The 27,999-nt window shown below is 41.0% G+C and overlaps 1 protein-coding gene across 14 annotated transcripts in view; it reads right to left on the bottom strand.

Annotated features, from left to right (window-relative positions):
• Positions 1–8,983: 8,983 nt before the first annotated feature.
• The window catches only part of map2k5 (mitogen-activated protein kinase kinase 5), a 241,798-nt gene continuing 222,782 nt past the window's right edge, over positions 8,984–27,999 (bottom strand). For 6 of the 14 annotated variants that reach the window (XM_069910479.1, XM_069910482.1, XM_069910486.1 and 3 more), the window contains one exon: positions 8,988–9,898. In XM_069910479.1, the coding sequence (XP_069766580.1) occupies positions 9,794–9,898 (105 nt within the window). In that variant the 3' untranslated portion in view covers positions 8,988–9,793. Of the gene's footprint in view, positions 9,899–11,750; positions 12,050–12,099; positions 13,887–14,612; positions 14,947–18,829; positions 18,881–19,511; positions 19,557–27,999 lie in introns of those variants that run through there. The other 8 variants (XM_069910499.1, XM_069910490.1, XM_069910484.1 and 5 more) reach the window with 8 other exon arrangements.

Raw genomic sequence — 27,999 nt, 5'->3', positions numbered from 1 at the left:
ATGCTATATCAATTTTTTCTTTCTTCAGTAAATTTAACAGCCTCTTCCTTTTGATTTGGTTATGTATTCCATTAATATTTAAAGTCATATAGGTAGGTTGCAGGTGCAGCAGGTTATTAAGAAGGCAAATGGAATGTTGGCCTTCATCGCTAGAGGAATTGAATTTAGGAGTAGGGAGGTAATGTTGCAACTGTATAAGGTACTGGTGAGTCCGCACCTGGAGTACTGTGTCCAGTTCTGGTCTCCAAATTTGAGGAAGGATATACTGGCTTTGGAGACGGTCCAGAGGAGGTTTACTAGGTTGATCCCTGGGATGAAAGGGTTGACTTATGATGAAAGATTAAATCATCTAGGATTGTATTCGCTCGAGTTCAGAAGAATGAGAGATCTTATAGAAACATATAGGATTATGAAGGGTATGGATAGGATAGATGTAGGAAGGTTTTTTGAGCTGGCTGGGGAAACTAAAACAAGAGGACACAGTTTCAAGATTCGGGGGAGTAGATTTAGGACAGAGATGAGGAAAAATAGTTTTTCCCAGAGAGTAGTGAATGTTTGGAATTCTCTATCCAGGGAAGTGGTTGAGGCTGCCTCATTAAACATATTTAAAATTCAGTTAGATAAATTTTTACATGATAGAGGAATTAGGGGATATGGGGAGAAGGCAGGTAGGTGGAGTTAGGTCATAAATTAGATCAGCCATGATCGCATTGAATGGCGGAGCAGGCTCGATGGGCCATTTTTGGCCTACTCCTGTTCCTACTTCCTATGTTCCTATGTTCCTATGTAGTTCAACATGGCCATGCATCATCTGCTCAACATTTGGAAGAAGATTCACGTAGAAAGGAATAAAACAAATTATCAACTACCAAAATTAATATTGATGCAAAATCAACTAACCCCTTTCACCTTTCCTTCAGAGAATGGGAGAGAAAAGGGATCAAAAGAATAGAAAATTGTTTTTCGGGAAATAAATTATTATCTTTTGAACAAATGAAGGACAAATATGGTATAACTCATGGTACAATGTTTGCATACCACCAACAGAAAACCTACTTGAAGGACAAATTGGGAAGCAGGCTGAGGTTACCAGAAGGAAGCAATTTTGAATATGTGATTACAGACACAATGACAATTAAAAGATTTATAACAAACATGTACATCAAACTGCAAGAAAAAGAGAATGAGGAAACAAGCTGTAAACCTAAACAAAAATGGGATCAAGAAGAATGAAACATGGGAAAAGTTATGCTCCGGAACTATGAGAAATACAATAAACACGAGGTTACGCATGATACAATATAATTGGTTACACAGGCTATACATCACACCCCAAAAGTTAAATAAATATAAGACAGATATTTTCGCTGTAAGAAGGAAATGGGAACATCAGTAAGTGCAATTTGGGCATGTGAGAAAGTGGAAAAGTTTTGGGAAGATCTAAACCAAGAAGGAAATTCTTAAGGGAGTGAAGCGTAGGTTCACGAGGTTAATTCCCGGAATGATGTGACTGTCATATGTTGAAAGATTGGAGTGACTGGGCTTGTATACACTGGAATTTAAAAGGATAAGAGGGGGATCTGATTGAAATATATGATTATTAAGAGATTGGATATGCTCGAGACAGGAAACATGTTCCCGATGTTGGGGGAGTCAGAACCAGAGGGCACAGTTTAAGAATAAGGGGAAGGCCACTTAGAATGGAGTTGAGGAAAAACCTTTTAACCCAGAGAGTTGTGGATCTGTGGAAAACTCTGCCTCAGAAGGCAATGGAGGCCAATTCTCTGGATGCTTTCAAGAAAGAGTTAGATAGAGCTCTTAAAGATAGTGGAGTCAAGGGATATGGGGAGAAGGCAGGAATGGAGTACTGATTGTGGATGGCTAGCCATGATCACAGTTAATGATGGTGCTGGCTTGAAGGGCCGAATAGCCTACTCCTGCATCTTTTGTCTATTGTCATTTATTTCCCAGTTATTCTAACCTCACCAATGAGTAGAAACAATTTCTTTAAATTTAACATAGTGAACATATTACCGTAAAGAATTCTCTTTTTAGAAGAATGCTTACTTGCTATATTTTTCTTGGAAGCTACAGTATAGTCCCTCAATTCTAGTGTTGATTTCTTTTACCCCTTAAATTCTTTATGCATTGTTTCCAGTGCTCTAATTCCTTTTATGTAGCATTAATTGTTGGATATACACATTACTCTGTGATTTAATACATTGTTGAAGAGAAGCTATCTGCACTGAACGCCCTGAATAGTCTTCATCTGATGATAGCTACAGAAATATAAGAACATAAGAAGAAGGAGCAGGAGTAGGGCCACACGGCCTGTCGCGCCTTCTCCGGCGTTCAATGAGATCGGGGCTGATCTGATGACAGGTTCAGCTCCACCTACCTGCCTTTTCCCCACATCCCTTAATTCCCCTTCAATGTAAAAACCTATCCAACCTTTTCTTAAATATAATTATGGAGGTCGCCTCCTTGCTTTAATGGGAGCAAATTTCATAGAATCACAACCCTCTGGGAAAAACAGTTCCTCCTAATTTCTAGTCCAAAAATCTACTACCTTATTTCCCCGAGTTCTAGTCTCTCCTATCAATGGAAACAACTTACCTACCTTTATCTTATCGAGGACTTGCATCATTTTATATGCTTTATAAGATTCCCTCTCATTCTTATAAATTCCAAGAAGTAAAGTCTCAGACCACTCAATCTCTCCTTGGAGGCTACCCCCTCATTTCTGGAATCAACCTTTGCACCACCTACAGTGTACCAATGGCCACCTGGGGTCTAATTGCAATGCCTCTTTTTGGACCCCAGGTGAGATTATCTTACCCAGCACAAACCGTGAATTAACAGAGCCATTGCCATCGGTGATGTTCACCGTTACAGCAGGTTGTCAACTTCTGAGGCAGTCCTTCAGGATCAAGGATAATTTGCTTCCAGTTTGGTTCTGAGGTCACCAGTGAGGGCAATATGGGAAGGACAGCCTTTTTCACAGAGGAGCAGGAGGCATTTGACAGGAAAGGTAGGGAAGCAGTTTGTGAGGCACGGCACTCCTTCTGCAGTCTACACAGGGTGTCCATGACCTCCCAATGCACAAACCCGAGGTTCTCCACATCCTGAACGTTCCTTCTCCAGTTGTCACCGTCATAGGCCAGGAATTTCCAGAACTTAGTGGAAATGCTTTCTTTTCTCAAGGAAGTTTTGACTGCATCCAGGAATTTTTTTCCTCAGTCTGCCAGAGAACCTTTTCCCGTGACAAAGCTGGAATAAAGAATTTGTTTCCAGCATTTGATGTCAGGCAGGTGAGTGACATGGCTTACCCAATGGTGCTGATTGAGTCTAACTTGGGCTTCAGTGTTGGGGATGTTGGCCTTAGCAACCAATAAAAAAATAGGTTGTTTATAACCTAATTTCAGCCCATCGAAAAGATGTGGAAAATACATGCAAACTTTGCCAGTGACATTTCTAACTCATCAAAGACTCTAGACATCATGTAATTAGCTACTGGCACGTTAGGCACGCCAGCACTTCTGCTTCTGAGGAGGTTTGGTATGACACCAGAAACCCTGGCAAAAGCCCAGGTCACCACAGGCAAACAGTCCCCACAATTGACAACATCTATGTGGAACGCTGCCATTGGAGAGCAGCAGCAATCATCAGGGATCCACACGATCTGTTCTCGCTGCTGCCATCAGGAAAGAGGTATCGGTGCCACAAGTCTCGCACCACCAGGTTCAGGAACAGCTGCTTCCCCCTCCCCCATCAGACCCCTCAACAACAAACTCCATCAGGGACTCATTTAAGGCTCTTAATTTTGCACTTTACTGATTTTTTTTCTCTGCATTGCAAAGTCAGTTTGTTTACATGTCTTTATTTGTTTACATATGTAAAATGAATAAAGTTTTTTGTGCTACCAAATAAGTGGTAATTCTGCCTGGACCGCAGATTAAAGAATCTGGAGACGCAGACACGGGGAGAACGTACAAACTCCTTACAGACAGCACCAGATTTGAAACCAGTCCCAATCGCTGGCGCTGTAACAGTGATGGGCTAACCACTACGTTAGCTGTGTTGCCCCAGTCTAATGATGACTCCTTTTAGTAGGTAATACACCTAGGTGCAAAGCTTTAAAGATTTGACACGCCATTCAAGCTCAGTACAGGTTACAACTCGAGTTCCCCATGCCACTTACACTTTTCATACACAGCTTCAAAGAATGTATGAGCCAGGTGCAAAGCTCCTCTCCCAGTGGTTACATTTTACATGCTTTGACTCTATAAACTTTTTAATTAATTGCAGGTGAGTCTAAGTGTTCAAGAGGATCAAGAGTCCTCCCCAAGGCCCTTTTACACCTGGTTTCACACTGGATTGAAACCCTCCATGGTTTCAGGGTCGGACTCTCCAGATTCACGTTACAAATTTAGCATTGGCTCAAAAGAGAAACTGTTTTGCATCGGTGCTGATTAAAATATACTTAGTTACAGCTGCAAAGAAATCACATCCCTGTAGCACAATGCAATCAAATAAACTGGAATGGCAGTTAATTTTGCTTCTTAAATGTTGTCATCCTTTGTTTGCAGGGACTTACCCACTGTAGAAACTGGCCTTTGTACATGCCTTGCAAAAACGATTTTCTATGTATACAGATGTACAGAGATATCAGACTATTCTGTTATTTATAAGTCATCATTTGCATGGCAATGAGGATAAGAGATTTCCTTTCTTACCAAACCAAAACTGTGCACCTAATTGCATAAAACAGTACTGTCTTAAATATAACTTCAGTGTAGAATTAATGGAAAGTTGCATCGAGACCTGTTCTATATCTCATTGTAATTGCCTTTGCAAAGTTCTTCGCTGCATTAACTGAGAAATGAACAAAAGAGGTCACCCTTCAGTGCACCGTTACGTTAAGTAATTATTAAAATGCATATAAGAAACTCCAAAGTTTAAAAAAAAGAAAAATTAAACTGCTAAAACTTGAAACATTCATCACATTGGTCGGGGCTCTTCAGAAGAAGAAATGGTTACCCTCTTGCCTCACAGTGAAGTGATGGCAAAATAAGAAGCAATCTGAAATGCAATTATTTTTTAAACAATAAATTTATAGTATTGGCCATTCTCAACCTGGGATTAACTCAAGGTCAGATTTATCTATTTGCTGAATTCTTTAAAGGAAGTACATTTTTATATCCAAAATATTAACTCTCTTTCAAAACAGTTAGTGTACTACACTTTTGCAGCGCCAGTGACCGGGGTTTGAATCCTGCGCTGTCTGGAAGGAGTTTGCACGTTCTCCCCATGTCTGCATGGGTTTTCCACAGGGGCTCCAGTTACCTCCCACTGTTCGTACTGGGTGTAATTGGGCGTCACAGGCTCATGGGCTGAAAGGATCAGTTATCGTGCTGTATGTATACATTCAATCAAATGATATCAGCCAAAAATGATCTTTCCTTCCCAAAATTATTTGAAAGTCCAATATATTAAATTACACAATTTACACACTGGACCTGCATAATAAAAAAAATGCATATGAATCCCAATTTGACCGTGGATCACTCATAAACATACGTTGCAGGGATTTACTGAGCTGGGGCAGAGAAGGTATCCCCCAGCAATGCACATGAAGACTCTAATGGAGGTTATTTCTGTATAATTCTCATTTGGAGGAAAATTGTGTTATGGGAGATAATCGTATTAGCATGCAATCTTCATGGCCAGGATTGCATGAGATTAAAAATATTAAAAACCGCATCTTCATCAAGATCAGATATTCAGGTTCGTATGTAGCTACATCCAAGTGTAGTACATGGGCATTCTAGTATGTGGCTAATGCTATTAGTATATGGGTGTGTCAGCGCAGAAGTGCCCCAGGGAAAAATACTGTATTATTTATTTGTGGTCTGGTGTTACCTGTTCTTCTACCTCTCATTATTGTACTTCTGGATAAATGCTGAATCGTTCGAAATCAGATGGTATAAAAGCCACGAATGTGAGTTGACAATAATACAAATTTAAGCTTTAAATTGTCTTGAAGTTCTTTGCAAACTCTACAGGGGCATGCGAGGATTTATATTATCAGGTGGTATAGTGTAGCAGTTGGATTACAGCCCCAGCGATCGGGACCGGGGTTCGAGGCCTGTGCTGTTTCTAAGGAGTTTGTACGTTCTCCCTGTGTTTATGTGGGTTTTCCCTGGGGGGGGGGGGGGTCCGGTTTCCTCCCACCTTTCAAAACGTACCAGGAGTATAGGTTAATTGGGTGTAAATTTGGCGTTAAGGGCTCGTGGGCCGAAATGGCCTGTTACCGTACTGTATGTCTAAATTTTAAAATTGTAAATTATTGGGAAAAATGTATCAATATGTTTGAATGCTAATATTACATTATAACTTTGAACTAAAGAGTAGCTTAAAGTGTGATGTATAAAGAATCCTGTTTCGATATTTATATCCCACAACATGCAATTCTTCATTCACTTCTCTTAAATCTCAATCTTGCACACATTGGTTGCAGATGACCAATAGAGAGCACCGATCGCAGACAGTTTCTCCACTCTCGAGTCCGAGCGTCCAAATTTATTCAACAAGTTGGAAAATGTGGTCTTATTTCCAATGTTCCATTCAGTCCCTTAAATTTTTTATTTCCAGGAAGTTTGGTTGAGCCGTGAGATGTTAATTTCTTTGATATTGGCCTGTTTGGAGCGCATGTTACCTGTTGCCTTATTTGAGGGAATGGTTGGTCTTTCACTGGAAACGAGTTAGTTTGGGAACAAACCACACTGAAGGGCTTTTGAGCAAAATGAATACTAATGATTTATTAAACAGATATATTTGCCCCAATGCAGGTGGACATTTGATAAACCTGTTTGGAGTTTTTTTGAGGTTCTACCTGTTGAAAAGACAAGAGTGCACTAGTTGACAATGGTACACAGATCATGTGAGTTTAGGCTTGAAGTAATGGAAATACTCAGCAAGGGCAGACCCCATAGCTACCCCTCCTCCCACCCAGACTGTAAGGATGCCATCCTTTTTGCCCAGATTCTCTGACTCCACAGAATCTGTTCTCAAGATGAGACCTTCTACTCCAGGACATCTGAATGGTCCTCTTTTTTCAGGGAAGGCAGTTTCCCCTCTAGTGTGATCAACAGGGCCATCTCCCACATTTCGTTTCTCAGTCTCCTGCTCATGTCCACACACCCTTGAAAAGAAATGGGGATTGGGTTCTCCATGTCCTCACCTTTCATCCCACCAGACTCTCCATTCAACATAATCCACCTCATTATTTCTGCCCTTCCACCAGCCATGTCTACTCCTCCATAACCCTTTCTACCTTTCTCAGCAATAATTATTACCTCCAGGACTGCCTTGTCTGCTCATCTCTCCCACCTGCGTCTCCATGACCAGGTACTTTCCCCTGCAACAATAGGAAGTTCAAACCTTGCTCATACACCTGCCTCACGAAACAGCCCTTCCAGGTGAGGCAAAGATTCACGTGCACGTACTGCACGGTGCTCCTGTTGTGGCCTCCTCCACAGGACTAAGTGCAGACTTCAGGACAATTTTGCAGAGCATCTGGGCTCTGTCCACGATGTCCATTCTGCCATTTCACCTCCCCTTCCCATGCTGACCTATTCATCCTTGGCCCTTTCAATGGCCAGAATGAGAACCAATGCAAACAAGAGGAATAACACCTCATTTTCTGGCTTGAGCAGTGTACAGCCCAATGGTATGAACATTGAATTTTCCAATTCCCGATAACGAGTCCCCTCTCCTGATTCCATTCTTTCCTTAACCCACCCCCCAATTTCGTTCCCCACATATTCACTTCCACCCCCCCCCTCCTCTGGTTCCATCCTCTTGCACCCACGTGACTCCAATAGGATTCTTCCTCCTTCCACCTATCTGGTCCCATCCATCCTTCACCTCTCCCCTAATAGCTTCCATTGTCCCCCTCCCCACTTATCAATGGGATTTATTAAGATCGCTGTCTAATAGGGGCTTGCAAAATCATCGAGGACCCCTACCACCTTGCATCCACCTGCTCCTGTCGGCGCCTCCAGGCTGAGAAACAGCTTCTTCCCATGGGCAGTGAGACTGCAAAACAATTGATGAACTGCTCATACAAACCTTCTATGTCTCAACTAACAGTACTTATTTAACAATAATATTTATTTATTTTAATATTTGCATATACAGTATATATAATATTCATGAATATCCTTTGTTTGTCTGTGTGTTACTTCTACACATGTACATTGCACCGAGGACCAGAGAACTCTTTCATCGTGTGGCACTCGTACAATTGGATGATAAATACCCTTGGATTCAATTACATTAAATTCAAGCACAGGTAGTCTTTGTCTTCACTTCATCTTCTTTCACCTGGTCACCTCGACTTGCCTCTTTCTCCCTTCATCTAGCACCTATCAATCAACTGCTTGTGTCTCCCCATCTGTCCGTCATCCTTCACCCCTCTCCTGTTGGCCCCTGTCCAACCCCTCCCACCCTGCCCTCATTATCCCGGTTCTCTCCTCCCTGCACTCTCAGTCTTGGTAAAGGGTTTCTCCAGCAGATTGTTTTATGCTCCAGAGTCTCTTCAAACAGCAACTGTCTAGACAGAAAGAATGTTAACATTTCTGATCATGACTTTTCAATGGAAATGTTAGAGATCATCCACCTGAGACTCTCTTCACCAATGTGAAATGTCATTTCCGCTGAAACAAACACCACTTGCTGATTCAAAAACTTTGCATTCGAGACAGAAAGAAACATGAAAATGCCACAAATGAACATGGAAATTGTTTTCTTCTGGTTTGGTTTACTTCTTCTGGCTCCTTCTGGCGAGCAGATCATGGACTCATTTTTGTAGAAGCACATTTTGGAGATGCTTGAGAAACAATACTTCAACCATAAATATAATTTTGACAACAATATTAGATGTTTTCTGATATTTTATTTAAAGTTTGAAAAATCAGAAAAAAATATAAGCAAACCTATTTTTCAAAGAAGAAAACTGTATAATATGTGACTTCATAGAATAAACATGTGAATGCACAGCCAAATACCAGGTGATTTTATCAATATAAAACTGTACATAATATGTATATTTTATCTAAAATCTACATTTCAAAAAACATACACCGTAATTGTATACCATTGCTTTGGAGACATGTTGTAAATTGTATCATATTATTTAAAATAAACAACAAATGAGAACAAATTTAAGGCCCAATATGTTTGCAATCAAAATGCATTAAAGCAATTGCAGGAAATAAGCAACCATCCAAAATTCGAATTGTTTCCCAATGTTGAAGAATGAGAGGTGCTCGTTGTAGTTTCACGTCCAACAATAGGATCATTCTTTCTAACAGTAATATTATCAGTCCAACAAGAGCAGGCAGAATATGTCAGAATTCACAAAGGACAAACGGGCACACATGAATGGTGCGGTGAATTAGACGTGAAACTCCTGGACTCTGCTAGTTGAAATGTGAGGACCCCCTGCGATCTAACCCTTCTCGTACACTATCTATAGATCACATCATGATGGCAGTAATTGAGACCACCTGCCAAGTCAGAGGACAGTTACAGATGTTGTCTGCTCAGACAGGAGATAATGTAAGGCGTGCTGTGGCCTCAAAATATCGTCACATTGATCTGGCAGTACTGGGGTGGGGGGGGGGGGGGGGTGGGTGGGGGGTGGGGAATAAATGAAATTGGTTGCTCTGTTGAGATTTTATTGTCTTGATAATATTCTTTTGTCTAACGTCACTGGTGTTGAAGTTGGTCACTGGATCCCCTGTTGAGAACGCCTCTCTTCAAGCATCCTGCAAACCCACATGGAAACCACCTCAATATTCTTGTCATTATACTGCACAATAAATGTGTGAACCTGCAAGGTTGTGGAAAAAAAACATTAAATAGAATTTAACAAAGCTGATGTCAGTTTGCAAGTAGCCAAAGTGAAACAAAATACATGTATGCATAAAGTGAACACATTGCAATTCAAGAATGTTTCCCAGGTTTTTCTGTATGGAAATTCTCTTTTGGAAGTGACCACTGAAGGAAGCATGCAAACGTGCATTCCCTGTCGTTTAATAGACTAATTCTCTGATGTGTACCTCTGGCACGTAGCCTTGTTTGACAGGAGCGCAGGTCCCAGAACAGCCCTATAATAGTAAGGGACCTATCTGCGACCTAACTCACATTAAGTGTGGATCCACAGCAGGAACACAGCATTGCTGAAATTACCTGCTATTACACACTACAGAAAATTTTACTTACATTTCCTGACTCAAAGGATTCAAGCTTTAGCACACTGTTGTGTTGAATGGTCTTACATAGAGAAGTATACACGGTTGCAATGAATGAACAATGGGATTCGAGCACAGTGTTTAAATAAGATGGACAAATTGGAGTCTCCTGGAAGATGGGCGACTGGGGTGGAGAAGAGATGCCTTGGCACACGTCAAACCAGAGAGAGATCAGGCCTGAGGAGGCTTTTCACAGTGGACAGGAGGTGATGTGAACTTGAAAATTTGAGGAGGTCAAGGATCCAAGCCATCAGACAATGATGGGGATATTATTAAAATTAATTAGTTGGATTGTGGAGAACCAGTTAATGTGCTGTGGTCTAGGATTAGGTTGGGAAGATCTGGAAGAATCATATTGTGGAAGTCTGCAAGAAGCAGAGACAGGAGAACAAATGACGGCCAAAAGAAAATAGAAAATTAATGATTCGATTGTTGGCGTGAACTGCACGTAGGCTGGGGGAAGAAGGTGTAGTTAAACAGTAAATCCATGACAAAGAGGTTGAAGACGTTGGAAGTAATATCCCTTTTTCATTGATGATTAAAGCCGGGTATTGACCGTCTTTTGACTGCTTCATCTAGCTGTGTGAACGGATCGAAGGCAAATTGGGAGTTCTGAATTTACCTGGCTTTAATCCACCAAGGTAGGTAGTGTCAGAGGTGGAGTGGGGCTGTACTACAAGTCCCACCTCTTTTGCTTCGGGAAGCTGTCTTGCTGCGTGAAAGGACTCATTGACCTGGATTTTTTTCTGTTCTGTGTGAACAAGCAAGCCGGCTTCCAGAGACGGCTCATGTCTACAGCAATAACATGGCTTTTCAGTGCAAAAAGAGCTTGTGAGCACAGGAGTATGTAGGAGTTAAGGAGGGGATGGGGGTTGCAGTATCTATCTTTAGCTGGAGAAATTTGTAGGTTATGGCAGTCTTAAAACTCAATAGCAGAACGGCTACAACCGGGATCAGTGCGAGAGCTGTATATTAAGAAAATGAATTCTGATTCTGCAGATGTTGAAATCTGGAATAAAAACAGTAGGCTGAAAAAAAATTATTTGAAGGTTATGTACTTTGAAACAATTTTGAGATATCAATATATAAATCTTTCTGTTTTTTTTTAAAACTGCCCTGGCTTTAAGTCTATATTTACAGGACTTGCTTTGTTATGCACTGACATTAGATGAAACAGGTTTAACGTTCTCTGGACTCACAACTTCCAACACACCAGAAATGGGGTGTCAAAGAAGATATCTGGCCATTGAATTATTGAAAAAAATAATTCAGGATGAATTGGCACCCTAGTTCTTATCAAATAAATATTCAGGGACATAACCTTGCTGATCCTTAGTTCACATTTATTAAAGAAGTAAAACTCAAAAGTCTGCAGACACTGTGGTTGAAATAAAAACACAATGCTGGTGTGGCGTGAATAAAATCTCTCATGACTGGAGGGAGAACACATGCTTTTATTAGCTTATAACAAAGGATAGGGTCTTACAATGGTCTTCAGTAGGGCTCAGGGTTTAGACGGGAAACCTGGGTTATATATAGGTAGATGGGGACAGAGCACAACCCATCACCAGTGAATCTCAGTTCACTACAGCTGGTGAAACTCATCGAGTTAAACAGTGTCCTTTATTTGGCAAAGGTAAAAATACATATCCAACATTTCGGGCTTGAGCCCCTCATCAAGGTATGGTCCAAAGTTCAAGTTCATTATCATCCTTAGGGGTCTAAATGGGCTGGGAAGAATCCATAATAAGTGAACACGCAACATGGGATGTTGCAGATTTAAAGTTTAAATATATTTCTTCCCAACACGGTAAATTGTAAAATTTTGATTCATAATGGGATAACACAAGACAGCATCTGTAAACTTTTAACAATTGGCAATCTATTCAAAATCTTTCATAGAGCAGCACATTCTAGGTCTCATTGAATACCAATTTAATTGAAGCATTGTCCCACCAATGCATAACGTTGGTCAAGTTATGGGTAAAATGTAATAAATTTACTGCATTCTCAATGACCTTTCCTTGTTGGTACAGCCTGTCTTTGCCTGATTTGGAACCACTAACCAATGAGACTATTAGCTGTACTGCCAGGCTAGCATTGTTACTTTTAGCAGATCTATTTTTTGGAGCTGATCCATTATTATGAAGACAAGGACATACTGTGAGGTGGAGATCAAATTCCAGTTTCTGAAGGAGGTAGAGATAGCTTTAATGAAAGTTGTCCAGCACTATGTGCTGGATTCAAGTAGTTAATAAATTCAAAGATCCATCCAATACAGACTAATACTCAAAATACAATTAATACCCAAATTACAAAAATCTGTTTTTACGAAGAAAGCCGCTTTCACTTTTACGAAAGGATTTGAATGGGTTTCCGCTTTTATGAAAATAGCCTCCAATAGTAGCGAATGGGTCTTTGCTTTACGCCATTTTGGCTTACGAAAGGTTTCCTAGGAACGCTCTAGTTTCGTAAAGCGGGGTATACCTGTATCGCCAAATTAAGAATCTCTATGCCAATTAAATGAAAAAACGTTCAAAGGAAACATTAGGGGGAACTTCTTCACACAGAGTGTGGATTGAGCTGCCAGCTGAAGAGGTGACTGAAGGCTCGATTTTGAGATTTAGTAAAAATTTGGATAGGTTCATAGATGGGAGGGGTATGGAGGGCTAGGTCCAGGTGCAGGATGATGTGCTGAGGCAGAATTACAATTAGGCAGAGACTAGATGGGCTGAAGGCCCTGTTCGGTGCTGTAGAGTCTACAGTTGTAAGAAAGTAGAAAGCAATTAAGAAGTTACCAAAGAACAAGGAAAAACAAAAGAGAACAAATAAAAGTACCCAGAAAGTTGGCTGCTGGAGTGATGTCAATGAATGGATCCACAGGATATGAAACTGTTTAGCCACTGAGCCAGGAAGCTTCCCTCACTGCTGTGCACAACAGGTGGTACTTCAGTTTCTTGACTTTGATATTTCTTGATTGGCATTCAGGTTAAAAAAAAAGGTTGACGACCATTACTCCCTGTGATGCCACTCAGTGACAGGTCTGCTGGTTGGTTCAACTCAACTGTTTCCCACTGAGTGTACAAACCTGTTATGGCCAATCTCCATAGAGAAGGGAAAATTAAGACTTTTAATGTTGCCCAGCTTTTTGAAGAGGTTGCTTTTAATCTTACCTCTATAGGGGTAGCAGGGCAGACAGTACTTTATGCAAGTAATTGTCCCTTAATTTACCTTCAATTTATACGGTAATGCAGACAGCCGCAAGAAAAAAAAACAATTAGTTCCTTCCTTGCAATTACAGTATTTGAGTAGGTAACTTTGATATCAGCACAGCCACTTTCTATACATAATAACCCACAGAGTGAATGCTACTATTTCAACACCTACACTAAACGGGAATACAAATATTAAAATGGATTTAACAATCATGATAGCATTCTTTAAAGTCAGGTTCAAAATATGCAGTCGGTCATGCCTGCGGCTGCTTGTGAGAAATGTTGACTATTATCTTCGAACCCTGACGGAGTTCGTTTGCAGAAGAAACCTCCAAGAGGTATCAGCTGAAGACTGTGGGTAAAATGCAAATCTGTCAAGTCTGATAGCCTAGGAATTCTGGCACTCGTAGCAAAATTAAATTGCTTAATTCTCTCCAGTGGTGTTGAACCTCAGCCGAGGAATGAAAAGCATGAAGTAGGTACAACTAAATAATATTGGTCAATCAAGGTTTTTGAAAATTTAGGTTCGCTTTTTGTGCAACTCCATTTTTGCAGACTGATTTGTACTCCAAATCGATCCCTCACTGTAACATACCAAAGTACAAACCGTTTTTGAACAGGGCACATGGGGACTCAAGTACGACCATTGCAATTTACATGCCCCAGTTGCTGTGGAGTCAGTCGAATCTTCCACAAATGCTGAGAAGTGTGCACCAACCCGCAGAATTTTATGACCGGTAAGTATTACTTATACAACGACGTGATAGTAAATTTCTCAAGCTAAGCATTTTCTAATTTATGTTATTTAATACAAAACACAAGAGTTGGTGCATTCAGGATAACAAAGCCTGAAGGAAAATCCATTTCAGCTTCAGGAAAGGACATGAAAAAGTCTGGTGAATTCAGTCAAACGTTATGATACTCCATGGACATTCACTTGCAGAATGAGAGCAGGTCAGTGGGAAGCGCCTGAATCAATGGACTGGAAAGCAGGCCATGGAGTGAGTATCAGCCAGACTAATTTTCTGGGTCAACTCTGAAAATTAGGTAAACAGTGACAAACCAGCCTCTTAAAATCAACTTGTCAGTTCCTATTTTCTTGAGAAAGGATAATCTTCAGCTACTGGCAGCTTATGGTGTTTTTCTAATAGAGGTTAAACGTCAAGGCTAACAGCACCCTACTCAGATCGTTCAAAACTGGGTAGGGTTTTACAAACGTGCAGTAGATCTTCTAAAGACAATGCTGAGGCATTTGTTCTTAGCTTGCACTGATTTTAATTCTTCCAGGGCAACATGGTTGGCGCAAAGCTGTTGCAGGATCAGGGTTTGAATCCCACGCTCTTTGTAAAGAGTTTGTGCGTCCTCCCCGTGTTTGCATTGGTTTCCTCCAGGTGCTCTGGTTTCTTCCCACCCTTCAAAAATAAACATACCGGGGTTGTAGGTCATTTGGATGTAATTTGGCAGCATGGGCTTGTGGGCTATTTATGTCTAAATTTTTTAAAAGGCCCATTTGAATAATTGGGAGATGAAAATGCCACTACACAATAGTGGCTCAATATTTATATCACTTGGCCCTGACAAAGTGAATCACATTTTAAGACCATCTCTCTCAACAACCTCAATTCCTCTTCATGGATCTTTATTCCAAATAAAAGTGACACACATTGAAGTATCTGGGTCAGGACAAGGTTAGGCTCCAGAAATAAGGAAATGAAGAGAAGCATCGATTGCCACCATCCACATATCGCTCTGACTGACCCAACATTTCGCATAAATTTGTTGACCTCCAGTTTTCTCATCCTCGATAAAATCTTCAAATTCTTTTGCTTCACAGTGAAAAGGTGTTTCATTTTATCACAATTTTGTTGCACTGAAGGAAACTGAATCATGTTCAATGTAATTCAAATGGCCATTTTTCACAAGAATGCGTGTAGTCAGGGTTGACTGCATAAACAACCACTGGGACTTCACAGGAAACTCTTTTAACTAAGTTCATAAGAGAATCAGGTAGATGAACCCCACACGATTCTTTCCTTCCCCAGCCAGGGACTGCAAGGATAATTCTTATGCTTGTCACTGAATGGGAATCAAAGCTGGAAAGGTTGCATGGCTCAATACCTCTGCCCAGAAATTTGATTGTTTACTTCAGTGCACTGTGATTGAAAATGTAAAAGTGAAACACTGTAATGACTATTTCTGGGCCATTCAGGATTACCCTAGAAATTCATCCAGGCATTCTCCGTAAGTCTGATGGATTTTGTTTCTCAATCAATGCTCCCTTGGAGCATCGTGTGGGATATTAGATCATGTGGTCCCAGCACAACAATTAACTTGCAGAGTTACACAGGCTGTGGGGGGGGGGGGGCTGGCGATTTGCGGTCAGGAAACCCGCATGAGCTGTGGGCTGCTGGACATCATCTCTTGGGAACCAGGTATCGGAACCATTATTTGAGAGGGTGCTGAGGGTAAGAAGGGCACCCAAAGGGCCTCGGGCACTGGTGGCTTTCAGATTGTGGCGGAGGTTTGGATCTGGAGCTCGGGTTGCCAATGGATAGGAGTCTGTGCAGCTGCAGAGGCTGAGGGAACGCTGGAGGCAACTCCACCGACACTCAGTATCTCTGAAGGGACTATTTTGCTTCTCTTTCTCCTTTCGTTAGGGCAACGCTCATGGCAACTCTTTGATTGGTAAAGTACATTATGCACAGAAAATATCACTTTTATTACATGAGAATAAAAGGAACCATGAAACTTGAAGTAAGTTTGATTCTATTTCTTTCTCTCAATTTTTCCGTCTTCATCGTATCTATTCCCAAGATTAGGTCTTCCAGTTCAGATCATCTGAAATGTCTTCCAAAAACGTGGCTTCCCCTCCACCACCATCATCTTAGCCCTTAACCACATTTCCTCTATTTTCTGCTCATCTGCTCTGGCTCCTGCTGCCTCCAGATGCAAAAAAAACAGGATTCCCCTTGTCCTCACCCATCACCCCACCAGCCTCCACATCCAACTCATTATCCCCCATAATTTCCGCCACCTTCAACATGATCTCACCAGCAGAAACATCTTCCCCTCTCCGCCTTCCATCAGGACCGCACCCTCTGTGACTCCCTCCTCCACTCATCCCTTCCCATTAATCACCCCCTTTTCACATTCCCCTGCGGACGCAGCAAGTGCCACACTTGCACCCACTCACCTTCCTCACCACCTTTGGAGACCCCAAGTGAAGCAACATTTCACTTGTGAATCTGCAGGGGTCATCTACTGCATCCCGTGCTCTTGTTGTGGTTTCCTCTACTTTGTAGAGACTGGGGGCAGACTGGGAGATCGCTTCGTTCACCACCTCAGCTCTGTCTGTTGCGATAGCGTGGATCTCCCAGTGGCCACCCATTTCAATTCCCCATCCCATTCCTTTGCTCACATGTCTGTCCATGGTCTCATGTACTGTCAGACTGAGACCATCTGCACATTGGAGGAACAGCTCATCTTCCAACTGGGCACCCTCAAATCAGATGGCATTAATATTAACCTCTCTGGCTTTCATTACCCCCCCCCCTCACTTCTTCCCCATCGCCTTCCCCAAGCTCTGTCTCTCCCTTTTCCCTTTCTCCTTTCGCACAAACATGATAAATTCTTACCTCATCTCATCATATCCAATTAAACCTTTTGTTGGTCTGGATTCCTGTCTTTCTGAGATTTCCTGCTCATTGTTGTTCATTCCTTGAAGAAGGACTCAGGCCCGAAACGTCGACAATATATCTTTAGCATTCCACGCTTCATTTTTTTCCAACATTGTGTTTTTACTTCAATTACGGAGTCTGCAGACTTTTATGTTTTACTCCTGACATCAGTCTACAGGGTTCAGTGCCTCCCTAAAATTTCCCCACTCCCAAAGTAAATAATTACTTGTAGCTCCCCCCCCCCTGACCTCCTTCCAATCTCCCAAGGCTCCATCTTCCCCAACTACTGATTAGCCCAGGTTGTAGATTTCTCCCTTTATCCAGTACCACTCCAACCAATATCTCCCCAACTCAGTAATCTCGTGAAACTCCAACTACATCACTATCCACAGATCACCCATCTAACTCACTATTCATTCAATCCAGTCCCACTCCTTCAAAATACCCCATTGTCTATACCTGACTTATTTGATTACCTATTTCAACCCCGTCCACTGACCACTTCTTTGTTCCTGACTGGACCCAATGATTTATAGATTCTTTATTTCCACCATTTCCCTCAACCTCACCGCTTGCTCCCAGACTTGGTCTCCATTCCAGTAAAGTAATATACCTTTAATAACTCTTCTTTCACCCTTCACCACACCAAAGAGAAAAGCCCGAACTCAGTCAACCTTGCTTCATGAGACATGATTGCAATTCCGTACATCTCCTCTACACCTTCTCTAAAGCTTCCACATCCTTCCTGTAATTATATGATCAGAACTACATGCATTACCACAAGGGTAGTCTAACCAGAGTTATATCCAGCTGTAACATTTCACCAATGTTGAACTCAATGCCTAATGAAGGCCAGCACACCATATGCCTTCTTAACCTCCCTATCAATTTGTGTGGCAACCTTGAGGGATCGATGGACTTGAACCCCAAGATCCCTTTGTTCTTCTACATGGCTAAGAATCCCATGAAATGTATGCAAGTTACAACTGCACACAGCATCCTGCGGCAGGAGACTACACGAAATAAATAGGTGGGGTTTTCACTGAAAAGTGCGACAGGGATCTTGATCATACAAGTAGCCCAAAAGAGAGAGAGAGAAAATGAAAAAAAACATGAAATAGTATTAGTAATTATATTGCAATGATCTGTTGAAATCTTTCATCTGTGAATCGCATTTCCATATTTTTACAGAAACCATAAGCAAGAATGGACTGTGAAAAGGAAGAGGTCAAACAAGAAAGTCCGTAGACACTGGGGGTCGAGTGCAGTGCTGGAGGAACTCAGCAGGTCATGCAGCATCCATAGGAAGTAAAGGGTGACCAACGTTTCAGGCCTGGGCCCTTCGTCAGGTATAAGAAAAGAAGGGAGGAGGAGAGGAGAGGAGGGAGGAGCACAACAGGTAAGATGTAATCGGTGGATACAGGTGGGAGGTTAGAATCTCAGAAGTGATAGGAGGAGAGGGCTAAAGAGAGGACTCTGATAGTAGAAGGAAAGGAAGGGAGCAATTCATTCAAAAGAGATTTCTATGATATAGGAATTTTCAAAAATCTGACCAATTTCAGTAGCTTAAGACAGGCAAACAGTCTCAACGCCTCCGTAGCATCCAGTTTGATGAAATATCCAATGAAATACCTCAGCAGTAGAATGATAAGGGCTGGCTTTTTAAATTCTGCTTTGACCAAAGAAATCATATATAGCTTTAGAATTCTAGGATGAAATACTGGTGAAATTAGCCGTGTTAATTAGCAGAAGTGATTTCAGACCGCGCGTGATTGTATTACCACCACATAAAGTGGTGATAGTTTTTAAGTAAAGATTCTAGAAAAGTCTTGTCTACTTCACATTATCCTCCAGAGTTGCAAAATGAGGGGGAAAAAAAATGTATTGTGCTGAATTCTTCCGATTGGATCACTGAACATTAACATAGAACATTACGGCACAGGCCCTTCAGCCCACGATGTTGTGCTGACCTATAGAAACCTACTCAACAAACTAAACCTTCCATATCTCACTCCCGTAACCCTCGATTTTTCTTGTATCCATGTGCCTGTCTAAGAGTATTTTAAATGTCCCTACCACATCCTGGAAATGCATTCCAGGCATCCACTAGTAAAAAAAAACTTACCCATGACATCTCTCCTAAACTTTCCTCCCCTCACCTTGTACAGATGTCCTCCAGTTTGTTTCTTGTTCCATCTCAAGAGATAAACAATTTAATTGTGCTCTCGACCAGCCACTCTCAGCCTTTTTTTTTCCAGCTGTGGCTCCACTAGGATTCTGCTCAAAGTTTATGGGCCCCCTTCCCCGTGAAGCAGTCAAGTTTTGGTTTCTTCCGTACTTCTTTCCTACCGACCACATAAAAATCATTCACGTTACGAGGTGAAAATAAAACCCGGCTTTAACTTAAATGTGCTCTGGCCCCCGTTGAGAATGGCTGCTCAAGGTAACACCATAGGAGGCCTCTTAATATTCCAAAAACGTCTGTAATATTGGGTATTGTTATTTTGACAATCATTTTTTTCTCAATTCGTCCTCAGAATGAAATATAATGTATTTACTTTGTTTCAAAATGGAACCGTTAAATTGGAAATACAATAAAAATACCAATTATGTAGTTTCCTTAATGTAGTAAAATATCCTAAAATGGCAATTATTATCACCAAAAATGAAAGCCAGAGCATATATCAAGGTCTTCTCCCCAAACTAATATTTATGCCAAAGCAATTACCTGCAAAGGCAAAACCTGATCGTACACGTCAGATCTCCCTTTTAATCATACTTCATTAACATGCTTAAATGGAAGACTTAATTTTGGTGCTGAGAATTTAATAGCATATTCACACTGTTAGTCCTGGTGTGACACCAGCACAGTTTACAGTCATGTATTTCTACTCTCCTTTCAATAACATTGCCTCGAGGCACAAAGATTGTTGTACCACAATTCTACTCAAGTGCACAGATGTATAAGGTGATTGGGGTCTGGTGCTTACTGGCTGTATTCACACGGTGGCCATTGTATGTTGGCACTTGTGTGAAATGTAGTTTCTATAACTGCAAGAACAAATCCTTAGATTGCTATTCATTTGCTCGGCTCACGCCATCTATACAACTGTCATCCCACGAGATTTTGCTTTAAAAATAGTTATCTTGGAGAGGAGAAAGGAAATGTCGCTTGCTTCCTGAAGAGGTTTCGTTATATTTATGAAGTCTGTTAAAAGATCACCTTTGTATTAAGGTGTGAATTTTTATGGAGCGAGCAAGAATAGTCTCTAGACTTCTGCCGTGTACAAATAGAGGCTTAAATATAAGTGACAAAGAATACCGTTAGATTTAGTTTTAGATCATTATCTCATTTAATTTAATATTTAAATCAATGTTCTCATTTCATTTAATATACCCCACTGCATACAACAAGCAGTAAAGAACAAGCTTCACAACACTCTCCTCAAGTACATTAGTTGGCTAGGGATATTATAGCAATTCTTAATTGGTCTCAGCCAGTCGTAGTTTTTCACTAAAATTAATATCAGCAATTTTAAATAACTCCTAGTTATGATTAATAAGTTTGAAAATTAAAAAGAGTCTAAAGCAATTACAGAGTACTTTTGGTCAAGACCTCATTAGAAGAAGTAGGAAGGATATTGCAGTAGAATATATAAAAGACAGATTTAGGGTTATTTTGTTGAAGACAAATGTACATCCTCAAAACTGCATTGACCTTTCAACAATAGGTTATTGTTAAAGAGACGCCCACCTACATTTGCATGTTAATTATTTCATCCCCGCCGCTGATGTGGGTCAGAGAAAACTGCACCAATATAAAAGCCATCAGTCTAACACTTGCTCTGGCTTCAATAAAGCACACGAGCAAGTTAAAAGAGGTATTAAACAAATTTTACTGGTTCAACTAAATCATCAATTAAGTACTTTGTTAATTACTCCTGTTCTTCAATAGTAAGAGAAGTTCTTTTGGTTGGCGCATTCATTGACACAGACAAGTACATGAATGAAAGACCGATTTTACAGTTCAACTAATTCTTTTTTTAATATCTTGATCATATGCTTAGTCTTTGTGCAGAGGTGCCTGAATATTTTGGTTGGTGAGTGAGCACATTAGCACATTTATGAAGTCCACGTTGCAAAGGAAAAATTAATACTGCATTAGCAACGTGCAATCTGCCTGGGTCTAAGTTGATTGAAATGAATTGAAATTCTTGTCAAACTCATTTGAACGCAGGAGTGCTACATGGACAATTAGTTCCTCCATATGAATACTGAACAAACACCGGCCTGGTGACTGCTTTAAGACAGTTTACCTACTGTGTTGAGTCGGGAAATAACCAAAAGCAGTCTCCATGAAATATTTAACCTCTCTGTTGTCACAGGGGTTTGACCAGCTAAACAAGACAAAAATCGATTCTTTGGATCTCTCAAATCAATTCTTAAAATGATTAAAGCATCTGTTTTGGTATGAATTTGTTTACTCGATCAGTTCCTTCCTAATTGCAGTTGTTTATCTCGGAGCATCCCTGAGGCTATAATCTCCATCTCACTAATACTTAACACTCAATTCACATCTAAAGCGCTTTCTAATTCTCAACAGGTCTTGCTTTGGGGGGGCGGCCACTTAAAATTATTGAAGCTAAACATTTTTTTGCCCACAAGCAGCTAGGCGTAATCATCACTTGAGAATGGTGGCAAGAAAGGTGCTAAAAGGCTTTCAGCGAATGTCTGGGCTGCCTCAGAAGATTTAGTGAAGAAAAACACAGAGAAAGTGAAGGTGTCAAATAAAAAGTGAAAGGTAAATTGAGAGGAAGCTTCATTGAAAGAAAACGTGGACTGCGCTGAACTTGGGCAATTGTACAAGAAAGAGAACTGCCGTTCCTTTGATATGACAAAATGGAGCAAACTAGAGACACAGGTGTAGGCTCTTTCAGCCGTCATTCTATAAACAAGCCCAGCTCCAGACTCCTTTGCCAAATGCACCTACTTCAAGTTTATTATCATCTGACTGGACCTATACAACTCAACGAAACAGCGTTTCTCCAGACCACAGACCCACACACAATACTGTACACAATAATCATACATGTACAAAGACCTAGACAATAATAATCCACACACAGACACTCAAAATGCATGCGCAACACGGGCGATAGCGCGTGTGCACAAGCAGACAATAATCACACGTCCACAGACATACACGGACAATAATCACCTGCACACGCGCACACCTACCCACACACATACATACAGTGTATTTGCCATATTTATTTAAAAAACAAGCACAGCTGTATTAACTAATGAAAAGATTGACCGAAGCAGCGGTGAAAGGAAGCCAGGATAGTGAATAGGTGAAAAATAAGACGATGCGATGGATTAAATTAGTAATATTAGAAAACAAGAACTATACCAGTAAGAAATTCAAGTTACTTTTAATGAATTGTAAAACAAGGATGGGGTAATTACACTGATGGGAGTTTCATTTAGACATCAAAACATTTCCAGATTGAGAGGATAGAAGAAAAAATATGCTGGAAAATTTCTGATGTGAGAAATAAACAAGGTATCAGTACTAGGGAATTTCATCTGTTAAAGATACAGAGGACATAAAATTGAGGAGAACTTTTATTAGCCAACATGTAGCAAGTCTTGCAAGCAAGGACATCCAAAGAGATTGCAGATACTGGAATCGAAAGCAAAAGACAAACTCCTGGAGGAAGGTAGCATCCATGGAGGGTAATGGACTAGGCTTTGAAGCAGGGTTTCAACCTGAAACTCCAAGGTCCATTTCCCACTGAGTTCCTCCAGCAAGCAAGAGGATGGTTTTGGATAGGTTTAGGGATTGCAGATAGGCAGGTGTTAAAAATGAGATGAGGATAACTCACTGATGTAGCCAGTTGTTCAAGGCTAGGATTCCACAAAAATGGGAGGAAACAAACTGTGCTCTAAAGTTTCAATAATTTACCTTAAACATAAAAGATTTTTTAAAGTCCACGCTCCCCACTCCAAAGATGAAGTTTTGTTTTTCTTTTTCACGTCCACGCTTCTTAATGGCTTAACTAACCCAAAGAAAATCAAATCATGGACAATGAAGAGAGAAAAAAACACCTCTTGTGTAAGTATAACTTTTAAACTGCAAGATCTAATTTGACTCAAAATAAAACACAATATGTTTTTAATAACTCTAAAATGGTTCCTGGGTAATATTAAAAACACATGGAAGAGAGAGTCCACAATAAAAATGACACCATATTTGAAAAATGAAGTGCTGCCACATTTTTTCTGAACAAATTCATCCCCAAATGATCACCGTCTTAAAAGGTCATAACCTCAGGCTTAAATGCTAGATTTAAGAGATTTCTTAGTTTGTAACCTTCCTCACAAAAAATGACATGCAGATTGCAATTTTCAAATGTTACAGCTTAAAAAGACTTTAATGAAGCAAGGATCTTCTTTTCCTCTTTCCTCGTCAGTGCCACAATTGAAATGCCATTAAAAGCCCGCGAGAATCACATCTTTTTGATGCTCATGTTGTTGGTTGAATCCATCGAGGGGAGCAATCATGGCTAATACTGATCTCACCCGAGGTCCTCGTTATACTTCACAACAGAGGTTGAAATCTGAAGTTGAGTCCCTGTCAGATTTACACAGTCTATTTCACAGATTTTTCAGGCCAAGTTCACAAACACAGCCCAGAGTCAAATCTGGGATGTTTTGATCTTTGTCGTTCAGCATTACATTGGGTGAAAAACAAAAGCCTGCAGATGCTGTGATTGTAGTAAAAAACACCGAAATGCTGCAGGAGCTCAGCTGGTCTTCCAGCATCCAAAAAGAGAGAGATAGAGGAATTGAGAGAATGGAATGGAAGTCCGCAAATTAGAGGAACAACACCTGATCTTCTGCCCTTGTCCCCTCCACCCTCCCCACCAATTGTCCCCTGTGACCACAGGAAAGGCTCCACTTGCGCCCACAACTCCTCCCTCACCACCATTCAGGGCCCCAAACAGTCCTTACAATTGAAGCAACATTTCACTTGTGAATCTGCAGAGGTCATCTACTGCATCCGGTGCTCCCGTTGTGGTCTCCTCTATATCAGACTGGGAGATCGCTTTGTTGAGCACCTCGGCTCTGTCCGGTGCAATAGTGTGGATCTCCCTGTGGCCACCCATTTAAATTCTCCATCCCATTTCATTGCTGACATATCTGTCCATGGTCTCATGCACTGCCGATCTGAGACCACCCACAAACTGGAGGAACAACACCTCATCTTCCGACTTGGCACCCACCAACCCAATGGCATTAATATTGACATCTCTGGCTTTTGTTAAAACCACCCCCCTCCCACTTCTTCCCCTATTACCTTACTCCAACTCTGTCTCTCTCTCACTCTTTTCCCTGTCTCCTTCGACACAAACATGATAAATTCATATCCAATTAACACCTTTTGTTGGTCTGGATTCCTCCCCGGCCAGTACTGTCTGAATTCTGAGACTGTCTGAGATTTCCTGCTTCTGGCTCATTCTTCTTATTCCTTGAAGAAGGGCTCAGGCCCAAAACGTCGGCAACATATTTTTTGCTTTATTTGGACGCTGAAAAGACCAGCTGAGTTCTTCCAGCATTTCTGTGTTTTTACTAGCATTACACTGCAAGACAAAACATTGGGGTTGCCTCCCCCGCACTATTCTGAAAGGGTCTGCACCTCAGTTTGGACAACTTGATAAGACTTTTCATCTCAAGACATACTCTTCAATTGGAAATTATTCTTAGTTCTAAAACATTACTGGCACATGCTTCCCATTTCAATTAATTTAGGGCTCAAGCTCGGTTCTTTCTTGCTTTATATCGGTACTATTTCAATTAATGTAAATTGCATGAGCCCTGGGATATGAAGCAAAGGTTGGGCTGCATGGTTAGCGAAGTACCATTACACCACCAGCGATCAAATTCCAAGGAGATTGCACATTCTCCCCGTGTCTGCGTGGGTTTCCTCTGCGTGCTTCGGTTTCCTCCCACCCTTCAAAATGGGGTTGTAGGTTCATGGGTGTATTTGGGCTCATGGGACGGAAGGACTGTATGTCTAAATTTTATAAATTTAAAAAAATTAAAGAAATGTCTTTTTGTGGCATGCGATTGACTTGGGAGATGCACTAGATAGTAGGGTAATTGAAAGCATGTTATAGTACATATTAAGTACCTCATCTGCAGTATATAGAAGAAAGAGTCTATAAAATCCTGCAAAAATACAAAAAGGTTCACTAAACTTCAACATGAAACCTTTTTATAATCCTTCAGAACTTCAGGATGCTATCAGTGAATCACAACCAACAAAGGGTTCAACCGCCTGTTTTCAGTGCCAGGAGCATCATACAGGCGTTAAACAGCTTGTCAGAGGAACCCATGGTGTATTAAAACTATAATTCTGAACCGCAGAGGTCTGTGCCCCAGATGGAGTCTGCGCTTGGCAGCGGCCACGAGAGGTTGCAGAATCTGGAGAGCAGCAGACTGGAACTGGGCACCAGAAACAGAGAGAGCATCACCATTGTGAAGGAGAAGCATGGGAGATGACGCTATAGTCCAATGACCCAGGCAGCAGACCAGCAAGGGGTCAGCAGCTGAGGGACCAGCTGCTGAGAGACCCACACAGGTGGCTGTTGGCAACACTGCTGGGGGACCCGCATGGGCTGCTGGAGGCTGGTTCGTGGGAATCTGATATTGGATTTGAGAGGGTTCTGAAGGCAAGAAGGGCTCCTGAAGGGCCTCGGGCTCTGAAGGCTTCCAGATCTGGAGCCTGGATTACCGATGGGAGTGTGGCTGCAGAGGCTATGGGAGTACTGGTGATGAATCCATGGACACTCAGTCACTCTGAAGGGACTCTCTGTTGCTTCTCTTTCTCTTGAATGGTAAGGGGCGCTGGGCAAACCTAATGGCAACTTCTTGTCTGCCTTACCGCAGGCAGAGAGTGATTTTGTGTAATATTACATGTTCTGTACCAGTAAGTGACAATAAAGGAATCTTGAATCTATTAATTACAGCAAGATCTTGCAATCAAGATACATGATCAGACAATCAATTTCTCTGTAACATTGGATCAGGAATTGAGAGAATTCTCCTGTTGGTTCATAAATAATATAATGGGATTTTTTCTGGAAAGGCAGACAGAGACCCAGTTTAAACATCTTATCCGTATGACAGCACTGTCTGATTGCCAAGCTATTGCAGTTTTGCATTTCATCATCAACTTTGAGGAGCAAGTAAAAATCGAATCACAACATTTTTGTGTAACTTTAGTGAACTTTGAAGAGCGAAGGTGTGAGTTAAAACTGCAATTTTGGTCAATTAAAATGACCCACCATCTTCAATGCTAAGTTACTTCTAAGTTAGAGGCCCTAAAAATAATTCCAACATACTTGAATGCGGCAGGCAAATAAAAGGTGATCAGTGTGAAGCAGTAAAATTAACTTCAAACACAGAAGACTTGTATTTTTTATTGATGACCAAAATGTCAAAGCTCATCCGTATCATTTCTTTGAAGGAATCTGACACTAAATCCAGAGAGGGGCAACTCAACGTCTTGTGATGTGGGAACAGGTTCATGTTTGATCACTGCCTTTCCCACTGCACCACCACTGGCTACAACTGATGCAATACACTGTAACAATTTCAGTCAACGTTGGGGCAATGATAGCAGCAAACCCTCATGAGTTTTAGATTCGTAAGGTTACAAAATTATAAAAGGTTACTAGGGCAATTAGCGCAATGCCTTTACTGCGCTAGCAATTGGAACCGGGCTTCGAATCCTGTGCTGTTTGTGAGGAGTTTGTACGTTCTCCCCGTGTCTGTGTGGGTTATCCCTGGGGGCTCCAGTTTCCTCCCACCATTCAAAATGTACCGGGGGTGCAATTAATTGGGTGTAAATTGGGCGGCACCGGCTCGTGGGACGAAATGGTCTGTTATGGGCTGTATGTCTAAATTTAAAAAATTAAAAAGAAGAAAGGAAGCAAACATAAGCATCAGACTGGGTTTATGTGGCTCATCTCTGCCAAGAGACAAATTGTGGTTAGGACAGCTGTGATTTCTCAGTTTTCCTGCCAGCGTGCAGTGGTGATCAGGTTGATCGATGAATGGATACCTAAGAATTACTTTCAAGAGGTAAAGGGGGAGAAAGCTGTTGGAAAACAGATGGCTACATTTGAGCTAGGACCCCTGAACAAAATAGTTCTGTACAAATGTTCATCTGAATGTCCCCAGCAAGTTATTAAATTTAATTTCTTTTAAAAATTAGACATACAGCACAGTAACAGGCCCTCCCGGCCCATGAGCTCATGCAACCCAAATACTCCAATTAAGCTACAGCCGCCAGACATTTCTGATAGAATAGCAGATATGAATTTTCGATAACACTTAAGCATGCAATCTTTAAGCTTTCCCTGTGGTAATTTTTAGTTTTTAAAATAGTAGTTATTATTATTTTGTACATGCAGAAAAAAAACCTCAGATTACCAAGATCTATTATGTGATCACCCATACTTACTTATGCATGTGCCAGATAATCATTTTAAGATGTATAATCTCCTGCCACTTTAATCCACAAGTTTATAACATGAAATAACAATCTAACCTTAGCAATTACATTTTCAAGAAACAACCCATGTTTCATCTGACAGGGATTGAGAATAAACAGAATGTTTGGGAGCTTTGATTTATAGCGATCTTGAAAAACAGCCCTGTAGGTTAAACACAAGGGATCCTGTCCTTTAAAAAAAGACAAAGTCCAGAATTTTTGTT

The sequence above is a fragment of the Narcine bancroftii genome, chromosome 14 (assembly GCF_036971445.1).
Source record: "Narcine bancroftii isolate sNarBan1 chromosome 14, sNarBan1.hap1, whole genome shotgun sequence".
Lineage (NCBI taxonomy): Eukaryota > Metazoa > Chordata > Chondrichthyes > Torpediniformes > Narcinidae > Narcine > Narcine bancroftii.
This window is presented reverse-complemented; position numbering and strand designations above follow the sequence as displayed.